Source organism: Agelaius tricolor, unplaced genomic scaffold (assembly GCF_023055355.1).
Source record: "Agelaius tricolor isolate 1412-34295 unplaced genomic scaffold, bAgeTri1.0.p SCAF_11, whole genome shotgun sequence".
Classification (NCBI taxonomy): domain Eukaryota; kingdom Metazoa; phylum Chordata; class Aves; order Passeriformes; family Icteridae; genus Agelaius; species Agelaius tricolor.
This window is the reverse complement of record NW_027269271.1, coordinates 20843692-20862499: the sequence shown is the minus strand read 5'-3', so window position 1 is coordinate 20862499 and position 18808 is coordinate 20843692. Positions and strand designations below refer to the sequence as shown.

Sequence of the window (18808 nt, the reverse complement as noted above, 5' to 3'; positions counted from 1 at the left end):
TGGCGGGTTCGAGTCCCGCTCCTGGCACGTCGTGGCCGCCTAACCCGAGGCCGCCGGCGCCGCTGTCTCCACGGCCCTGCGGCAGCGCCCGGCCCCAGCTGGGCCCCGGCACCCCTCGCCCCGCTCAGGGCGCACAGCCCGCCGCAGGCGCAGCTCGCTCCCGCGCCAGGAGGTGGCAGCACCGCCGCGCCCGACCCGCGCCTCCGAGCCCGGCCCGCGCGGCGGGGAGGGGGCGCCGCGAACGCGCTCGTCGCGCCCGCCGTGCCCCCAGCTGCTGCGACCCCCTTGCCGCGGGGACTCTGTGATGGTCGCTGCTCTTCCGGGGTCCCGGGGCCGACCCTGGTTTCTCATCAGGAGTTTTCCCGTCTCCTTTCCCGAGGTGCTCGTTGGCGGCTTTGCCCTGTCCCGTTCTCCCCGGCAGCCGTGCCAGGGGCCAGCCCGGTGCCAGCCGCACCTCACGGCACTCTCGGGCTGCTCGGCCGGGCTTCGTGTGCCACAGCATGCGCTCCTCGCCCTCATGCTCTATGCTTCAGGGCCGCGGCTCACATGAGGCAGCCCGGAGGGAGACTTTTATTAATAACACTGTCCTGTTTCCTCTTCCCTGTGGGAACAAGGAAAGGGGAGAAAACAGTGGTGTGGTGTGGGGCCAGGAGGGACATCGCGAATCACCTTCCTGCGAGAGATCAAGGCAGGGCAAGGCTGCCTGGCAGAGGTTCTCCTGAAGCAGATGGTTTCTGCACAGGGCACAGAGATACACTGGGACCTGCCGGCCACCCCAGGAGAGGGGGTGCCTCTGAGTGGAATGTCTCCTCCTTGGAGCCCTGGGATGAGCTGAACCCCTCTTGCTCTTGCACGGAATCCCTCAATGCCAGCCAGGCCGTGCTGAAGTTACCACCATTCCCATCCTGCTGGTGAGCCCTTCCCATGAGGATTGGCACATCAGCTCTGTACCAGGGCCCAAAAGCAATGCCCGTGTGCCACAATGGGAACTGGTGACACCCCCAGAGTACCATCTGTTGTCCCCAGAAATAATTTAATCCCTTTTCCACACTACCAGGGATGGCTTTTAGCACCCTTCCCACAAGAACAGAGCTGATCCTGAGGTTTTACCTGCCCTATTTGCTCTCAGCTCTGCCTCATCTACTCAAGTCCTCCCCCATCAGTGTGTGGACATTGCTAATAATTTCTAGTACATTTCCTTGCTCTCTTGCCACAGCTGGCCTGGAAGTGGGGTCCACACTCCTCCAAGGTGGGCTTGCAGAAGGAGACAAGGCTTTCCCAACTTTTGCAGTCTCTGCCTGCCTGGCACTGCGGCTTCATGAAGAGCTTTGTAAGACTAAAAAAAGGGGCCTCTCTTTTTGCCACGGGTTGTTCGGTTGTTCACAGTCGTTCATCCTGTTAAAACGGCACTTAAAGAAAACAAAAACCAGTTTCAAAAATAAAGCCTTGAGACAGATGGGGCCATTCAGTGCTAGTTTTTGATTATATCTCCCATTTGTTGGCTTGCCTCCCCCACACCTCTGTGGGCCTAGGGAGCTGTGTCCCACCTGGAGCTGTATGGACCCGCAGGTGAAACACATTAGCCGGGTGCTTCTGCTAATGGGCTCATCAGCGGAGCAATTAGCAGTGCTTCCGGGGGGCCTGCAGTTATTGTTTCTGGCCTGGAGTTATTGTTAATGGCCCCTGCATCCCACAGCTAGCACAGAGCAAAGGGAAAAGGCTGGAAGGCTGAGTCAAGTACCAGGTCCGTCATTGAGTCCTGTACTGGGACTGTGCCCAGATCTGACCACCAGGGTCCTGCCTCGCCAGGACACAGGGAGTATCGAGGGAATCAGGGAAAGCCAGCAGTGATGGGGAGCCCAGTGCTTCTGTGCCCTGGAACTCTGGCATCACCGTCCTGTCACTGCAACACCATCACCCACCTCCAGCTGTCCTAGATTCCAGGGATGTCCAGAGTGATCTGCCACCAAGCAGCTGGGGGAGAGATGTGCCCCCAGATTTAGCCCTGTCAGGAGGGCCCCCTCCAGGCCAGCTCCTCACCCACCTGGGGAAGGATGCACCTCATGCCCTTTACCCCTGCCCTGGCCACCAGGCATGACCCAAGGTGGCCCCAGGCCAGAGGTGTGCGTGCCTTCTGACCAGGGCTCAGGGTGTGTGTGTCTCCCAGCCTGGCACCAGCGGAGGAGGACAAGTGCAAACACTGTGGCCAGTGGGGCAGGAGAAGGTTATCTGGGGCCCGGCAGTGGAAAAACTCTTGGTGTGTGACTAAGGCACAACAGCGCCAGGTGTGGGTCCAGGCAGGGCAAGGGAGCCGGGAGTTATCGCTTCCCCGTGGGTTCAGGTGCCTGAAGCCAAATGTTTCCTAAGGGTGCGGTGACAGCCACAGCCCCGTTATCGTGGCACCTGGCCCACCCCAAGCAGCACGGACACGGGGACAGGTTGCTGGACCTTCCCCCCATGGCAGAGATGGGGCACTTCCCACTGCTCCTCGAATGGGAAACTCAAGCCCTGGGAGCAAACTTCAGCAGGGACACCTTGGTCCTAGGGATCCAAGCTCTGGCCTCACAGTGAGGAATGGTCTGTGTCAGCCTGTCCAAGCACCCCCAAATTATCCTCCCACCCTAGAGCACCCAGGCTGCATCCCACCCACAGCACTCTGGTCCCCTCCCCAGCTCTGTGCTGTCCCCATAGACCACAGCATGCTGAAGGTCAAGCCCTGGCTAAGGAACCCTCGGATCTGCAACACTCCTCCCTATGGATCAACAATCCCAGACCAGCTGTGGGACCTGTTGGCTGTAGCATGGGGGATCCCCATGAGCTGGGTCATCCCCAGACAACAGAAACCCACTCAAGCTTCTCTTTCACCCCTCTCCAGCTCTGAAGACCCCAGGACACTGCTCCAACTGGCAGGTGCCAGGCCATACTGCGGCCATGACTCACACTTCTGCTGGGAGTTTTTTCTCCATACCTTGCTCCTTCCTTTATTCCCTTGCCTCCTCATTGGACCAGGTCAGCTGTACCCCAAAACCATGGGGCTTAAGAGTTACAGAAGTTTCGGGGAGCTCTGCACAGTTCCCAGGGTCCTTTTTGACAGGAAGTGACCAAGGTGGAAAAGGGAAGGGAGGGAGACATGGCCTAGCTTAGGGTTATCCAGCTGACTGCAGGTGCACACACCGCAGGGATTGCACCCCAGCCGTGCCTCCCTCAGTGCTACCAAAGGTGTTTTCTTGCTGCCCTCATCACTTTGCAGGGCAGGTTTTGCTGGGGACAGGACTGGCCTCCCTTCTCCAATAGAGAGTGTGTCTTGGCCCAGGCAATTGGAAGAGGGTGTTTTTTATTAACAACAAATTAACCGTAATTGTCTTTTCCACTACAGCCACTCCTCCCCAGCCATGCAATGGTGATTCCCAGCATTGCTGCTCCATTTGACTGCCGTGCCCCATCATGTGCCTGAAGGAGTGCCTTGCCCCAGGCACAGGGGAGCAAACCCAGAGCAGCTCTGTTTGGAGGAGCCAAAGCACCTTCCCCTGCTCTCGCCTCCCCGTGTAGGCAGTGGCAGCAGAGCCGGACCTCACTCCTGCCCTGGCACAGCAATGATGAAAGGCGAGAAAGAACTGGTTTGTGCTCTGATCTCAGAGCTGAACCTCAAAACAGCCGTGAACCGTCACTCCAGCTCCCAGGATGCTTAGGGAGGACAGGACAGCAGAGCCAGCCTTTCCAGTGAGACAGGATGGTTGGAGAAATTCATCGTTCCCCTGGAAATAAAAATAATAATCATAATAAAAACACAAAGCCAGAGATTACTTATACGCACACAAACACGCAGGCACGCACTCTCCCCATCTGGCTTTGCCAGCCTGACTCATCGCTAATTCAAACAGCCCACACCTTTCCCTCTCCCTCCATGTGACGTTTTGAACAAGTTTCCAGGGAAGAGGCAGAAGTTTTGCCCCAGCTATCCCCTACCATTGTAACTTTGTCCTTGGGTTCTGGTGGTCCCAGGAACAAGACACCCCCAGTACCTCATGCAGGCCACATGTGTCCCAGCACAGTCACCCCTGCACAAGCACCTCTCAGAAAGTGGGGCAAGCAGAGGGTGGAGACAGCAGTGGAAAGGACAACTGATTGAGCCTGACGGATCTGTGACACCTGTGGATGCAGCCCCGTGGTCCGATCTCAGGCCTACAGGCAGAACATGATGTCCCAAGCTGCTGCCACTCTGCCTGGAATCACCCATGCTTTTGTAGCTGCTCAAGGGCAGACCACAAAGGTGGGTGCTGGTCCCAGAACAAAGAGCCCAACACCAAAATATTAGCCACTCCTCAAGGGAGCATCAGACCTGCTCTGCCATTCCCATCTGAGTGGGATCAGCCCAGCTACATCCCACTTCCACTTGCAGGGCAAGCAGCCCCAGGACACCCTCCAGCCCTGGCCAGCTGCTGGGGGTTGCAGAGATGAGCAGGAGGAGGGAGCCACTGCCACCACCACCCTGGGCCAGGGCATCATACAGCTTGTGTGCTCCCTGCACTGCCAGCCTGGTGTCAGGTCTGGACAAGTTCCTGCCTTCAGAGGGATTCGTGCATCACTGGTAATCAGCTGTGGGAGGGAGGGAGGGAGGGAGGGAGGGATGGAGCCAGACCTGCTTGCTGAGCTCCGGGACCTGCCAGCATGCTTGTGCTGAGTCACCACCTATTAACGCAGGGAAACCTCAGCACCTGAACCCTGCCAAGCTGCCAGGCCATCCCCAGGAAGACAGCAGAGACAGCACCCAGGACCCGCCAGCTGACACCAACTTCCCTGCTGGTTGTGACCACAAGGCCAGTACTCCCACTGTGAGGCACAGCGGGACAGGACTGCTCAGGAAGAATTCAGGACCAGCAAGGCTCTCAGTTGAGTTTCGGCTGCCATTCTCCTCGGAGATGACTCACCGCAGGACCAGTCACACCATCCCAGTGCCGCAATTGCCCCATCTGCAGATTAGGGAAACTGAGGCACAGGGAAGTGAGGTGACTCAAGAGCTGTTGCACAGGAGATGCTACTCAGATGCCGAGGCTTGGGCGTTCCCCATCGATCCTCCGCAGCTAACTTAAGCAGAAATGAACATCGATGTAAATATTTACTGACAAACAAGCTCAGCCTCACCCTCTCCTCTTAGAAGAAACCTTTAAAGTAAACTCTCCTGGCTCTTTCATGTTTACATCTTGTTTATTTATTATACAGCAGATCACAATATTTCAACAGTTTGCATATAAAGAAAAGTAACATTTCAGAGTGCAAGAGACCTAACGTGCCCAAGCAGAGAAATGTTAATTAACAATATACACAGACGGGAACAGTGCACTTCCCAAAGCTGAGACTCATCTGTGTTCCCAGCTCGAAGAAAATATATTAAAAAAACCAGAAACATTATATATTACTGCTTTGTTTAATTTACAACTTGCTTTGCAGAAGCTGCACATAAAAAGACTCATTTTCTTTTGAGCTTTCTTTTTGTCCCCTCCCTCTACAAAAATTTCAAGTATAGCAGAGACCTGGGCATTCATAGCTGGACTCACTGTCCTTTACATACTAAATTTTAAAAAGCAGCATGGGGAAGGCAGCTGCAGCAGTACCTGGTGTCATCCTGAGGGGAAGAACAAGACAAAATAAAGCAGACAAGAGCCAGGAGAGACATTTTAGGCTCTTGAGTGGAAAACTGGGAATGGCCAGGGGGGTCCCAGGCTGGTGACAGGAGCATCCCTGTCCTCTGTGCAAGGTGATGCTGTGCTGCCAACACCTGCAAACCTTTATAGCCATGAGCCAGTCAAATCCCACCCTCACCCCATCCACTCTGGGCTTTGGGTCAGGTTTGTTCTGATGATCACAACCGAGACAACCAGCAACCCATTTCCCAGCACCACAACCAACGTGCCCAACTGGCATGGCTCTCCAGCCAAAAAGCAGCGAGAGTCAGCCACCACAGCCCCTAGAGCCAGGGGGGTGCCAGAATCTGGGGGAAGAAGATTAAGCTGATGCCAAATACAAGCCAGGAGTTCTGGGGACAGATCCCTTATGCACCAGCTCCACCACTCACTGGGTACCTGGCTGGGGGGAACCCTCCAGGCATGGGGAGCTGAGTGGTGATGACTGGGCAGATGTTTCTTGCAGTTTTGCTCCCCACATACATCCCCAAAGCAGCCCTTCCCCACCACTTGGCTGGGCCAGCTCTCACAGGAGCAGGAGGAGAAAACTAGTTATCAACTACAAGCAGAGGGGGCTGGGTGGCCAGGCTGCTCCCCACTGCCATCCCTGGCCCGACACTATTTACACCGTGAGCTAGCTCCGGGGACATCGAGTCCGGCCGCAGCCACTGCTCACATGTGCCGCTTCATGTGGAGAGCGAGGTGGTCTGAGCGGGAGAAAGCCCGCTCGCAGAGGTGGCACTGGAACGGCCGGTGCCCTGTGTGCTTGCGGTAGTGGCGGGTCAGCTCATCGGAGCGGGCGAATTTCCAGCCACATCCTTCCCAGGTGCAGTGGTAGGGCTTCTCGCCTGCAGATGAGAGGGGGTGTCAGTGGGCTTGTAGGTTCCCACCCTCCCTGTGCCTTCAGTTCTGTGCTACCCTACCCAGCACCCCCTCTTCCAGAAGATGGGAGGCCCATTGCGCACCTCTGCCTGCCCAACTTTCTCCTTCTGTCCCCCATTTTTCTGCCCTTCCCCATGTGCCAAGGTCTGTTTCCTGAGCACCCCTGCCCCACTACAGCACCCCTGCTTCACTTTAAACTGTGGCTGGTGCCCTGCTCATCCCTGCTATGGGCTGGCACCATGTGCCCTGTCCCAGCTCGGCCAGAGGGTCTCACCGTACAACCCCCAGTCTGTCTCCCTATTCTGTTTGTCCCTAGCCCAGGTGGAGGGTTTCTCCATGTCCCTAAGTCCTACCACCTCAGGCGCCCCCGGGCCCCAAAACCAGCAACTGGAGGTGCCATGCCAGGTCCCTATGTGTCCCTGCCCAGCACCACCAAGGGGGTCCTTCCGAGCACTTCGGGGGCCATCCCCATTGCCCCCTGCCCTACACGCAGAACGCCTCCCCTAGGGCTGTCTCTGGGTGCCCTCACACAGCCCCACCACAGGACCCACCGTGCACTCCCTGACACACCGCAGGGGTCTTCCCCACGCGACACGCCCCCCACTGCCGGTGTCACCTCCCGCGACGCCCCCGCACACCCCCGGAACCTCGCTCGCGGTCTCACCACGTGCCGCGGTACCCGCGCCCGGGACCCTCCGTGCGTGTCCCCGCCCCGGCGCGCCCTTACCCGTGTGGGTCCGCATGTGCGCCTTGAGGTGTGAGCTCTTGGTGTAGGTCTTGCCGCAGCCCGGGTATTCACAGTTGTGCGTGGCCGTTCGCTTGCGCGCCCATGAGCGGCGGCCGCGCTTGGGCTTGCAGTCCTCGGGGGGAGCCCCGGTCGGGAAGTACTCCAGCACCGGGGAGTTGGGCGGCGTGACCAGCAGCCCGGGCAGCCCCGCCGGGCCCGGGCCCGGCCCCTTCAGGGGCTCCCTGTAAACACTGAAATGTCCATGAAACTGCGGTGGCGGCTGGGGGGCGAAGTGGGGCGCATAGCGGTGCGGGGCCACGGCGTAGTGGGGCGGCAGGTCGGCCAAGAGGTGGGGATCGGCGCCAGGCAGCGGCTCCTCGGGGGGCCCCAAGCGGCCGTGGGGGAAGCCCGGGTAGGGCAGCGGCGGCCCCGGCACCGGTCCCGGCCCGGGACCTGGCGCCACGCGTGGCTTGTGCTCGCCGCCGCCCGGTCCCAGGTACTCGGCGGCAGACATCCCCAGCATGCAGGCGCGCTCCTCCGGCTGCTCCTTCTTGATGCGGGGTCCGAAGGACTGCGCGGGGTCCAGGGGCAGTGGGCGGGCTAGGGCTGGGTGGAGGGGCGGGTGGTGATGGGGGTGAGGGTGGTGATGGGGCCCGCCGGGCACCCGCAGCTCCGTGTACTCCCTCCGCTGCGGGTCGTAGTGGCCGGGCAGGTCCGGGGTGAGCAGCTCAGCCACGTAGCTGTGGCCCTGGCCCTCGGGGTAAGGCGCAGGGAACTTGCCCGGCGTGGAGTACGAGCCGTCGCTGTCGTAGGTGGTGCCACAGCTCTCGGGGGTCTCGGGCAGGGGGTAGTTGGGGCCGGTCGGCCCCTGCCCGCCACTGCTGGTGTGCGCCAGGATGAAGTCCAAGTCCACGAACTTGCCCAAGTCATCCTCCTCCCGCTTGACGGCAGCGGGGCCATCCTGTTGTAGCATCCTCTGAGGGAAAATGAAGCGTCAGGATCGGCGGGGAGACGGTTGCGGCGGCACCCGCCGCCCCAACACCGCGGCCCGCGCCTCCCGCTCGGGGCGGCGGCTCCCCCCAACCCGTCCGACGGGTCGGCACCACTGCGCTGCGCCGCCCTCGGGGCGCCCTCCGACGGCGAGAAGGCGGCCCGCCCCCCACTCCCTGGCCGGGCTGAGCCCCCACCCGGAACGCTCTGTCCCGTACCCACCTTGCCACCCTCTCCCCGGTGCCTGGTGCTTACGTGGAGCATGTCGGCGGGCCGCTCCTCTAGCGGCATCAAGTTGGCGAAAGTGGAGATAGAGGGCAGGGCGCTCTCGTCCACGGCCGCCGCCATGGCGAGCCGGGCCGAGGCAGCGGGGCCGGGGCGGGCTGGGGGAGCGCGGTGCGCGGAGCCCGGCACCGCTCCGCTCCCCGTGGCAGCAGCGCTGCTCTGCGCCGCCCCGCGCCCCTAAGCTGTTAACAGCATGGCTGCGCCCCGATTGGTCCGGTCTGCATTGATATTCACCGCCGCCACTTACCATTGGCTCTGCTGTAGCCTGAGCCACGCCCCCTCCGGCGGGGCTGCCCCGGCGGGCGGGGGTCGGCGGTTGCCACTGCCCCGACCGCGCTCGGAGCCCGCGCGGGACGGGACGGGGCAGAGCGGCGGGGTCTCCACGTCCCGGTTTCCGCGTCCCGCTTTGCCCTGCTCTGAGAGACTGTCCCACGGGGGAGAAGAGACAAGGGTGCTGTTGTGGATCGCGGAGGCCAGAATCCTGCCCGCGACGTGAACGGGACAGCGGCGCCCTTAAGGCTTGCCCACACTACGAGCTGGGAGGGGGGCTATAGATGGCAGAGCAGGAGGTCCCCCGGCACCTTGTCCCGAGTAGGGCAGGGGCAATGGCTCTGTTACAGGCACCCTGTGTGGAGGCAGAGAGTGCCAGAGAGGTCTGGCGCAGGGGTACATACAGGTAAACGCATTTTAGCCACTGTGCCGGGCACTACACTCGTCACGGGGGCCCCGAGCGCGTCAGCGAGCGAAGGTGCAGTCCCAAAAAGGTGTGCTTGTGCCTCCATAGGAGATGAACCTGAAAGCCGAGCCTCGGTACCCCCACACCCCCGCGCGAATCGTTTCATGTAAGCGCACCCGTGAAGCCGCGTCCTCCCGCGCCGCTGCTGCCGGTGAGGCAATCAGCAGCACAGAGCGTACCAGCTCGCATCTGGCTGCGTGCAGGGTGCGTGTGCGAGCCGAGATAACTGCTCCTCGACCCTGTCGGGGGCTGGCACCCTGCCAACATTGCCTCATCTCGCCCCACAGCCCCCGCAACACGTTTGTCTGCCCTCCCTAGGAACCAGTGCTGTGGGTGAGACTCCGACCGCCCTGGCACAGGGGGACATGGGCCGGCTGTCCCACCCTGCCCACCCTGAGCAGCCCCTGGGAGAGCGCTGTCCCGAAGGCTTCCCATGGCAGGGGACACAAGGACAGCAGGTTATCCCACTTTGCAGGAGACACTCAAGTCACCCACCCTGTTCTAGCTAGTTGGATGATGGTGCAGAGACTCAGGGCACTGGGCAGGCCTCCCCGGGGGCTCTCTGTCTCCTTGTCCGGCTCACACAGCAAGATCTTCTCTGTTTGGCCCCCATCCAACCAGTACCAGGAATGGCCCTGCTGCTGTTGCGCTCAAGAAGCAATGTCCCTTATCTCTTGGAGCCTGTCTCCCTGCTTTCTGGAGCTGTCCATCTCCAGATACCTTTCTAAGAACTGAGGCTGTTGCCTGCTCTATTCAGAAGCAAGGAGTCAATTTAAAAAAAAACAAATATAAACACCAAAGGTGAGGTGTGCACACACACCACACGCACATGCCGCTTCTGAATCCAAAGCTACTCTACCAGTTGCTTTCATCACCGTGCTTTAATTATAAGGGTGGAGCATTGCAATAAATTATTTCAGTAATCCAGTGGAACAACAACAATTCAGATCTTCCCCCTTTTACCAAGAATCCCTGCCCTGGTTTCCAGAGCACATTTTGGGCTGCTGCCTGGGCCCCATCTGCTTGTCTGCTGGCAAGGCAGCAGGTTTATTAATGGCACCTATTGGGTCAAAACACATGGGCTCCAAAGTCCTTCCTCGGAAAAAGTCACCTCCAAAGTGGCAAAGAAGCATGTAGGCATTAGTTGAAATTACTTTTAGCTTGCCTCCCAGAGTAGTTTATTCAAGTCACCAGTTAATCCCATTACTTGTTCCTTTGCCAAATAATAATTAATAGCAAGGCAGTTCCTGCCCCAAACTTTTTCAGATAAGTGAGAGAAGATGCCATAGGAGACAGACTAATTCCTTTTGGTTTTCCCCTTTTACAGGCAGTTTTGGCATTGCACCCATGCTGACTTATTTTGAGAGGCGTTGCCAACAGATCAGCTTAATTTTTACAGCCAATATTTCTTGCAAATGTGGGATATTCCCCAGGAAACTCTTTTTACTGATGCTCTGGTGGGAAGGCCGGCGTGGTGGGGAGCGGCAGCATGCCAGGCATCGCAGCAACACAGGCACTGCCAGCGCTGAGTGTGCAGGGAGCCAGCAGTGCGTCATGGGCAGGGCTTTCCTGCTCTGAGCCATGGGGTGGGCACAGGGGGTCCCTGCCACAGCTTTGTCAGCTCCTGGGCCACAGAAGCCCCCTCTGAGGTGAGTGGGAGGCAAGCAGGAGCAGACAGTGCATGCACAGCTCGCTGTTGACAGAAGCCCATTTAGGAAACATGGGTTATCTCCCGCGCCACTACGGCAGACTGTAAAGTCACTGGCATCTCAAGAGATCAAACAGCAGCCAGGCAAGAGAGCAAACAGAAAGTGGGAAGGGCCACCCACCCAGGTGATGGCTAAAGAGGAAAGGGTTAATGGTTATCCTTGCTTTTGACACATCTGGCAGCAGAGGAATGAGGAGAGTGGCTTGCCCAGCGTGGTGTGCCAGAGGTGGCCCTGTCAAAACAAGAGCAATTGTCAACCCTGCCAACACTTCCACAGTGCCATGGCACCCTCTCCAATGGCACAGAGTAGAGGTGGGATGGGCAGGAGGACAATACCCTGTGGCACTGCCAGAGGTGGAATTGGTGCCCAGGTTGCTCAGCAGGGCTCCCAGGAGACCCAGAGGGGTCCCCTACCCCACAAAACATTGGGGACTGAAAAACACCTGCCCTCCACCCTTTTCTGTGCTGTCACCCAGAGTTGGGAGACTGGAGTAAACCCAAGGACTCTCCTTCAGACCATCTCCAGTGCCTCCTCTCCAACACCACCTACAGCATCACAGCCCAGAGAGCTTCTGCTTCGGTGGGAGGCAAAACCCAAGTCCCAAAAGCTCCACAGGGGGACCCCATGAGAGCTGCCAGGGAGATCCACACCACAGAACACCCTAAACAACTGTGACACTTCAGGGTTATATCCCTGAGAGCAAAAAATGAACCTGACTGGGTTTTACTCTCTGTCTTCCCCTCTGCATGGTACTGGCCTGCCTAGAGAAGGGTCCAGGAGCCCCCAGACTTGCCTGTACCCCCAAAGCCCCCTTCCCCTCCTGAAAAGAAAAGAGGAACTGAAAATGAAATTAAAGCATAATTCAATCCGGAGCGGGTCCAGAGTAAAGTCATCTGCTCTTATCGTGTGCTGGCAGGCTCTTCCCGCTCCGCAACAAACACAATGTTATCAGGGCACAGAGGGCAGATTCGTTTGCACCGGCCCAGCAAGCTGCTGTGTCCGCCCTGCCTACCCTGGGGTCTGGGGAGCACCGGGATGCATGGCCAAGGACCAGGGCTGCCAGGGGCTCGGGGAGACCCGAGGCAGCACCCCGGCAGCACCGACAGGGAGCTCCCTCCCAGGACAGGGTGCTTTGGCTGGAGGCCATATCCAGCCTCCCTGCGCAGCTCTCTGGCCACGGGAGACGGGTCAGGTTGCTCCCAGTGAATGTCAGCACAGAGTAAAGGCTACAGAGGGACAGGGTCCATGAGAGATGTCTTTGCCTACGGGAATATACACGGCCTCATCTTACATGGGTGCTGCCCAGCTGCTTGGCCAGGAGGCTGCCGAGCTGGCAGATCTTGGCATCCCACCCCTGGCAGAACAGCCCGGCAGCACCCCCAGACCCTGCACACAGTCCCAGCCCCACTGCATCGCCTGGACCGCATCCTGCTTTGATCTCTGCCTGCTGCCTGGCTGTGCCCTGGTGGCTGCGGGGCCAGTGCAGCCCTCTCCGTCCTTCTTTATATACCCCTGTTATTTTTAACTCTGCCTACGCAAATCCCGAATCCGGAATGAGCAGCGGCCGGGGGCCAAGGGGAAATGGACATGGTGCAAATTTCCTGCCCTTTTTACCTCTCTTCCTCTATAACATACAGCAACGTTTTTCCTCCACTTCTTAACTTTCACTGGTCCAGGAAAGCTGAAAGCTCCAGGCTTTGCATAGAGCCACAAGGTCCAGCACCACAGCGGATGAGGTATCCCTCTCGGAAGGGACATCGCACTCAGCATGGTGCCAGGAGCTGTCCCTCCCCACAGCACACAGCACAGGCTCCATCAGCACTGCGATGCGCTGGAGGCATCCGGGCAGCCCTCGCAGCAGCAGCCTCACGTGCAAACACGTGTGCTCACGTGCCAGCCCAGGGGCCCATCCTTCCTTCCCTCTGGCCCGGCAAGATCTCTGGCCCCAGCCACAGCAGCTGGGACTGGACCACAGCCATGGGAGCCGTTCCCTTTTGCCACTTACAAAAGTGCTGGACAAGACCTGTGACACCCCAGCAACTCCAGGAGTAACAGCAGGAATTGTTGTTTTCCTTGTGAGCAACAAGGAGGAGGAACACAAGATATTTTTCCAACATTTCTGGCTTAATCTTTAAAAAAAAGCCACGACACAGAGTGCCACAGCAAGTTGCACAGGGAGTTTTGCAGAGGATATCATGGTATGGCTGCAGTGCCCATGGGATGTGCATGTTAGAACCCTTCTTTCACATGCTGGAGATTAATAGCTGTACATCATGTAAAAGCAATTTGTCTACAAAAGTCCCAAATGGCCCAGGTAAACATCTCTGCCACTCTTTTCCAAGCAGTGTCCATCCCTCCTCCCAGCTATACTCTAAGGTATTCAGTCTCTAATGGACCTGGATTCTCAGTGAGTGATGAAAACCTCCCTTGCCATGCACAGAGGCAGAAAAAGTGTGGATGCTAAGGCCAGTGCTGGTCAGACCTGATCCACTCAGATATACGGCATTTCCCAGCCTGGAGAAAGCCTGGCTAGCCCTGGAACCTGGGCACTGCTGTGGCTGCAGTATCCAAGCACTGCCGGGCCAGTGGGGGAACAATTTTCCAATGGGAGCTGTGGGATAGGGTTGAGTGAACAGTCTGCACCATGAGTCACTGGCACCCATGGGGACACAGCTCAGTGTGAGGCAGTGGGGGACAGCCCAGGTGACAGCAGAACAAACAGGGAGCTGGAGAACTCTGTGTGGAAACTGTTTTCCAGGTAATTTGGTTTTGTTATTCCTCCGTGCAGCTATCTGCCCAGAGCCACCCCGCCAGTGTAAAACACATACCATAGCACAAAACTCATCCTGCCACCATCCCATTCCCCTGGGACACTGCAGCAAGGGCACCACTATGGCACAGGATGCTGGAATCAATCACAGTCAGCCACATGTGGCTGCTGCAGTGGTTTTACAGAAGCAGCCCACAAAACTGCATCCTCCCACCCACAATGCTCGTGGGGTGTCTGGCAGGATCAGTGGCCACCCTGTGTTGAGAGCAAACCCTTCTGCACTGGCATTACATAGGGTGCTTCATTCTGCTCCAGGAAGTGGCATTTAATTACCCAGCCTCCTGGTAGTAAATAGGTTTCCAACACATTACAAAAGGCTGTATTACTTTTTTTTATCCCCAGCCTTGCTCATGCTCTGCGCCGGTGAGCTCATCCCCAGGGAATACCGTCTCCAAAATAGATTCACTCCCTTGTTGGAAATAATCAAATGGGAATTCAAGCTGCTGAGCCCAAGCCCAATTCCTCCCTTTGTTCTGGGGCTCTGGCAGCGAAGGGGTTCGGAGCAGGGTGACAGGAACTCGCCTTCTTTTAATTGACCTCTGATGATGAAACAATCAACCAAACGATTTAGAAATGTGCATCCAGTGAGATCATCAGGAAAACTTCTCCACAAAGGGGCCTGGGGAAAGGAAGGTGCAGTAATCCACCTGCCCCAGCCGCCTCGGCAGGCCTCACTGCATGGCACAACGTGGCACAGCATGGCATGGTGTGTCACAGCCACTCGGTGCCTCTTGGGCTAGCTTGCTGTGGCTTCATGCCAGAATCTGCCTCACTAGGTCCGACATGGGGAAAGAGTACAGCTAGACCTGTCCCAGTAAGGACATCTGCTCCCATGGGACATCTACCCTCCTTGTTCCCAGCCCCAGCCCATCCTTAGCTACTGGGCTCCCATTTATTCCAAGCCAGCACCGAGTGGTAGTGCTGCCTGTCTCCACTCTCAGACTCACTGCAAGTGCTGCCACCCAGGCATTTCTAGGACAAGATTCCATGATATTGTGGGGGAAAAACCCTCCCAGCCCCACAAGCAGTGCCTCCCTGGGGATTTCCATCTCTTGCACCCTTTCCCCAGCTTTTTGTAGCCTGTTGGGAGGGGAGCCACCCGGGAAGGGCTGGCATGGCTCCCTGGCCCCAGCTACGCCACTGGGGCTGCCCCGGCTTCCCCAGCCCAGGGCAGTGCACGCTCCAGCTTGGCATGTGGCAGGCACTAATTTTGGCCCAAAGGGTTTCCCTTCAGCAGACTCTGCCGCCAGGGTGGTTTTGAAGACAATCTTAGCCAGAGTCTTCCTTCCTTGACTGCCAGCAATCCGGAGCCAGGCTGGTGTGTTTGTGTTGTGTGTACATGTGTGTGTGTATCTCCAAACCGCAACAAATACTTCATATTCGTTTTCTTTCTTTCCCTTTTTTTTTTCCCCCTCCAAGCCCTTAGCTGCGGTATTTAAATAGTAGGTGTGGTCCCGGTGCTGTGTGCCAAAACCAACACCAGTTCCAGAGCAGATAACCCTGCGAGCAAACGCAGCAGCGAAACCACACTGAACTGCTGGGAGAGCTGTGCTGGGATGGGCACTGCTGCTGGCTGTGGCCACGGCATGGCCCTGTGGGCAGGCTGGCAGCAAGCAGGCACAGTGGCCACATGGCTCCCTGGCCCAACACGAAAGCTCAGCCAAAGGGGCCAGGTAAAGGGAGGAGGTAGTGGAGTCAGCACATCCAGCTGAAGAGCCATGCACTAGCTGCTCACTGTGTGCAGCCAGGAGTTGTTTGGGATGGACCCAGATGGCCTTTTGGGGTTTGTTTTTTTGATAAATCAAGGCAAAACTTGTTACTTAATAATCTATTTTCCATGTTATAAACAACCAAAAAGATTTGTTTGTTAAAAAGGCTACATATCTCCCCCAAAAACATAGAGCGTGAGCAAGTGGGAGGAGAAGTCCCTCCAGTGTTTTAAAAGCAGTTCGCAAAGAAACTTTCTTAAGCCCTGATGTTTTTCTCATCCAAGCTGAAAGCCCTGAAATATGGTGAACGTCATGTATTTCAGCATGAGTCACCCAGAGAGAACCAGCTGCGTCACCTTCCCTGGCAGTGCTGGCTGTGCCTGTGTGTACTGGGGACAGTGGGCATGGTGGGGACCCCTGGGTGCTCTTCATCCAAGGATGGATGGAGATAAGTCAGTTCAGGCAGGAGAGAAATGAACAAGGATTGCTGCAGACCCAGAGCTGGAATGCCACCCTCCCCTTCCCTGGGACAACTGACATTTTTGGGGATGGAGAGGGATCGCCTTGGAGTACCTATGAAGTTTTGAAGATTCGTGGTGTGAGCATAATCCCCAGGAAGTCTGCAAACTCATCTGCAGGGGAGTGTGCACACAGTGCTGCAGGCAGTCAAGTGAGTGCCACAGCACCCCAGCTCCAGGACAGCCTATGCCTCACTGCTGGTGTCCCCCCAGAGCAGCACCCACATCCAAAAAGACAAAGGAAGATCCTTATTACAGCCTTCAATCCCCCAGCTTTCCACAGGGCTGGCAGGGCACCATGTTTCTTGGGGGGTGGCTCTCATAAGATTTTGCTTCACATGGGACCTGTTTGCTTTCTGCAACCTGTGGGATAGTGGGCCAATATCCTGGGACAGAGACTAGGGGAAGCCTGAGCTTTTCCAGACCTGTCACTCACACCCCAGTGTCCTCCTTGCTCCCTGGGTGGCTCTGGTATGGCATACCCTGTTTGCTCCCGCCCTAAGCCAGTGCCTTGTGGGATGTAGGCGGAAAGGGCAGTGACACCCCACAACTGTGGTCCCAAACAGAGACCACTCAGGTGAACGGTCCCTAGAACACTCATCTGCTGGGGACAATGCCAGGACATGGGGATGCTCCTCTCCAGCTGAAGTCCAACACCCTGTCCTGAGGATGACCAGGGATACGTGTCCCCTGGCTGGACAGTGCCTGAGGGTGGCCACAGGCTGCTTGTCCCTGGGCTGAGCTGGTGCACGGCGTGTGGCAGGCACAGCCAGCACCCCGCTCCCTGCCTCCCGGCCCCGCCGCAGCTGCAGCTGGAGAGGAGCCGGCCGGGCGTGCAGCGCTTCGCCAGCAGCACAAGGTGCACAGCGGGGCAGGATCCACCCTGCCCCTGGCAGAGTAGGAGGGTCCTTGGCAGACAAGGTTCTATTTGAAAACCCACAGCCAAGCCGGCTCCCTGCCCGACCTCAGCGCGTGTTCTGGCTACAGGCAATCAGCCTCGAGCCCAAACCAACCTCTAGTGGCCTCCATTTTCCCTGGCTCCATCTTCCCTGACCTGCCTCAGTTCTGCTTCACCACTGCCTCCCACGTGCCAGCTCAGTGCAGTGTCCCGTGGCTCCCCAGGGACCTGTTGGCCCCACTGGCACGTGTCCCAGCATGGAAAGGAAAATAAAGTTAGGATGTCACCTCCCCAATCAAGAGTGGAAAAATCTTTCCCAAAAAACACCCTTTTAATCCTTCACTGAGCATAGCCAATGTTGTAGTCCCCAGCCCCACAGATTCACAGCCAAACAGGGAATTTTCCACCTACATCAAAGCAGAACCACATGGTTTTACAGGAACGGACATGGAGGTTGTGTCCTGTGCACCTGCCCGCCTGTTTTCTTGTTTTGGAAAATTGCAGTGACCACGAGGCACTGTGCAGGATACCGAGGTCCCCTGCTCCACACCATGTTGTGTCAGCCCCTCCTGCCTCCCCCAGGACTCTATGTACTGTGACGTGTAGGGAGCCTGGGGGCTTTTCCAGTGATTACCCTAAATCCATCTCCCCTCCCAGACACTTAAAATGAATGAGGTCTGACTGAACTCATGGCACATGTGATGGTGAGGAGGCTGCTCTGCCTACAGCATGGGAAGAACTGAAGGGGGTGGAGAGGACATCTCAGGGGTTTAGAGCTGTAAGTCTACCCCAACCCACTGCTGCCCCCCATGCATGACCCTCCATCCCTCCCTCTGCTCTGAAGGGGAGGATGCTGGGGGGCAGGGGGAGTTTCTAAGGGGCTGAAGTGAGGTTCTGTTGCACTGCAGAGCTCTCTCCATGGAGCTGGGGGATTCCACAGGACAGTTTGTTGGGCTGTTCCTGTGTCAGTGGGCAAGGGATCACATGGGGAGAGCCCAGCCTTGCATCCCAGGCTTTCCCCAACACCAAGCCCTTTGCAGAGCCTGCCCTCACAAACTTACAGCCCAGGGGTGGGGGATAGGATCCATGGGTTGGTGGCAGCCCGCCCCCCACCCATGGCTGCGACATCCTAGTGGCCCAACCTCGCTCTTAGCCCTTGGCTGGATTTAGGAAGCCCTTGGTCGGATTTAGGAAGCCAGAATTCCCCTAAAATTACTTGAACCCGGCTTTGCCCCAGCAAGCCTGTTCCAATTTCACTTGGTGCACACGGCGCCACCACGGGCCCAGGGACTTGGGGATACCCGGTCATGCCTGGTTACCTCCCCCACACCATCTGTGCCCTGGGCAGGGGAATCGCTCCTCCAGCCCTCCGGTGTGGATCAGGTGGCTGTACCTTCCCTCTAGCCCAATCTGATGCACTTCAAAGCCCGGCAGGAGCACGGGCCGCCTGCCTCAGGGACATTAGTGTCAGGCAGGGGGACATCCAGGCAGCCCCGGCTGCCGGTGGGGATGGTAGGAGATTTCTCTGGGAATCTGCACTTCCCATAAAGAGGCTGATTCCGGGAAGGAACCCCGGACCGGAGCCATCAGTGGCCATCATGGGCCACTCCAGCCATCTGGAACTTTTAGTCTCCAGCCGGGTCTGCTCCCACAGAGGGTGATGTGTGGGGGTTCTTCTGCCCTCCAAGTACACAATTGCAGGGTCATTTGCATCTAAAATGGGAGCTGGGCCCTTTAGCGGCTCCTCTGCTCCTGATAGGGGCCGGGAGCCTGCTCGGGCACTAAACCCGTTAATGCAATCAGTGGAGCCAGGGCTCTGCACATCAAAGATCCCCAGCTCCCT

The 18808-nt window shown here is 57.8% G+C and overlaps 1 protein-coding gene across 7 annotated transcripts; it reads right to left on the bottom strand.

The window, feature by feature from the left end:
* Positions 1-5186: 5186 nt before the first annotated feature.
* On the bottom strand, positions 5187-12786 carry KLF17 (KLF transcription factor 17). 7 transcript variants are annotated; one of them, XM_071436562.1, is made up of 4 exons: positions 12625-12786; positions 8813-8989; positions 7228-8266; positions 5187-6529 (listed from the first exon to the last, which is right to left on the bottom strand). In XM_071436562.1, exons 1-4 carry the CDS (start codon positions 12778-12780, stop codon positions 6354-6356), a joined length of 1548 nt encoding a protein of 515 aa, XP_071292663.1. In that variant the 5' UTR covers positions 12781-12786; the 3' UTR covers positions 5187-6353. The 7 variants fall into 7 exon arrangements, with proteins under 7 accessions (XP_071292663.1, XP_071292661.1, XP_071292664.1 ...); XM_071436560.1 differs by lacking the exon at positions 12625-12786 and adding an exon at positions 9240-9496; XM_071436563.1 differs by lacking the exon at positions 12625-12786 and adding an exon at positions 9240-9496 and having other exon boundaries at positions 7291-8266.
* Positions 12787-18808: the final 6022 nt, after the last annotated feature.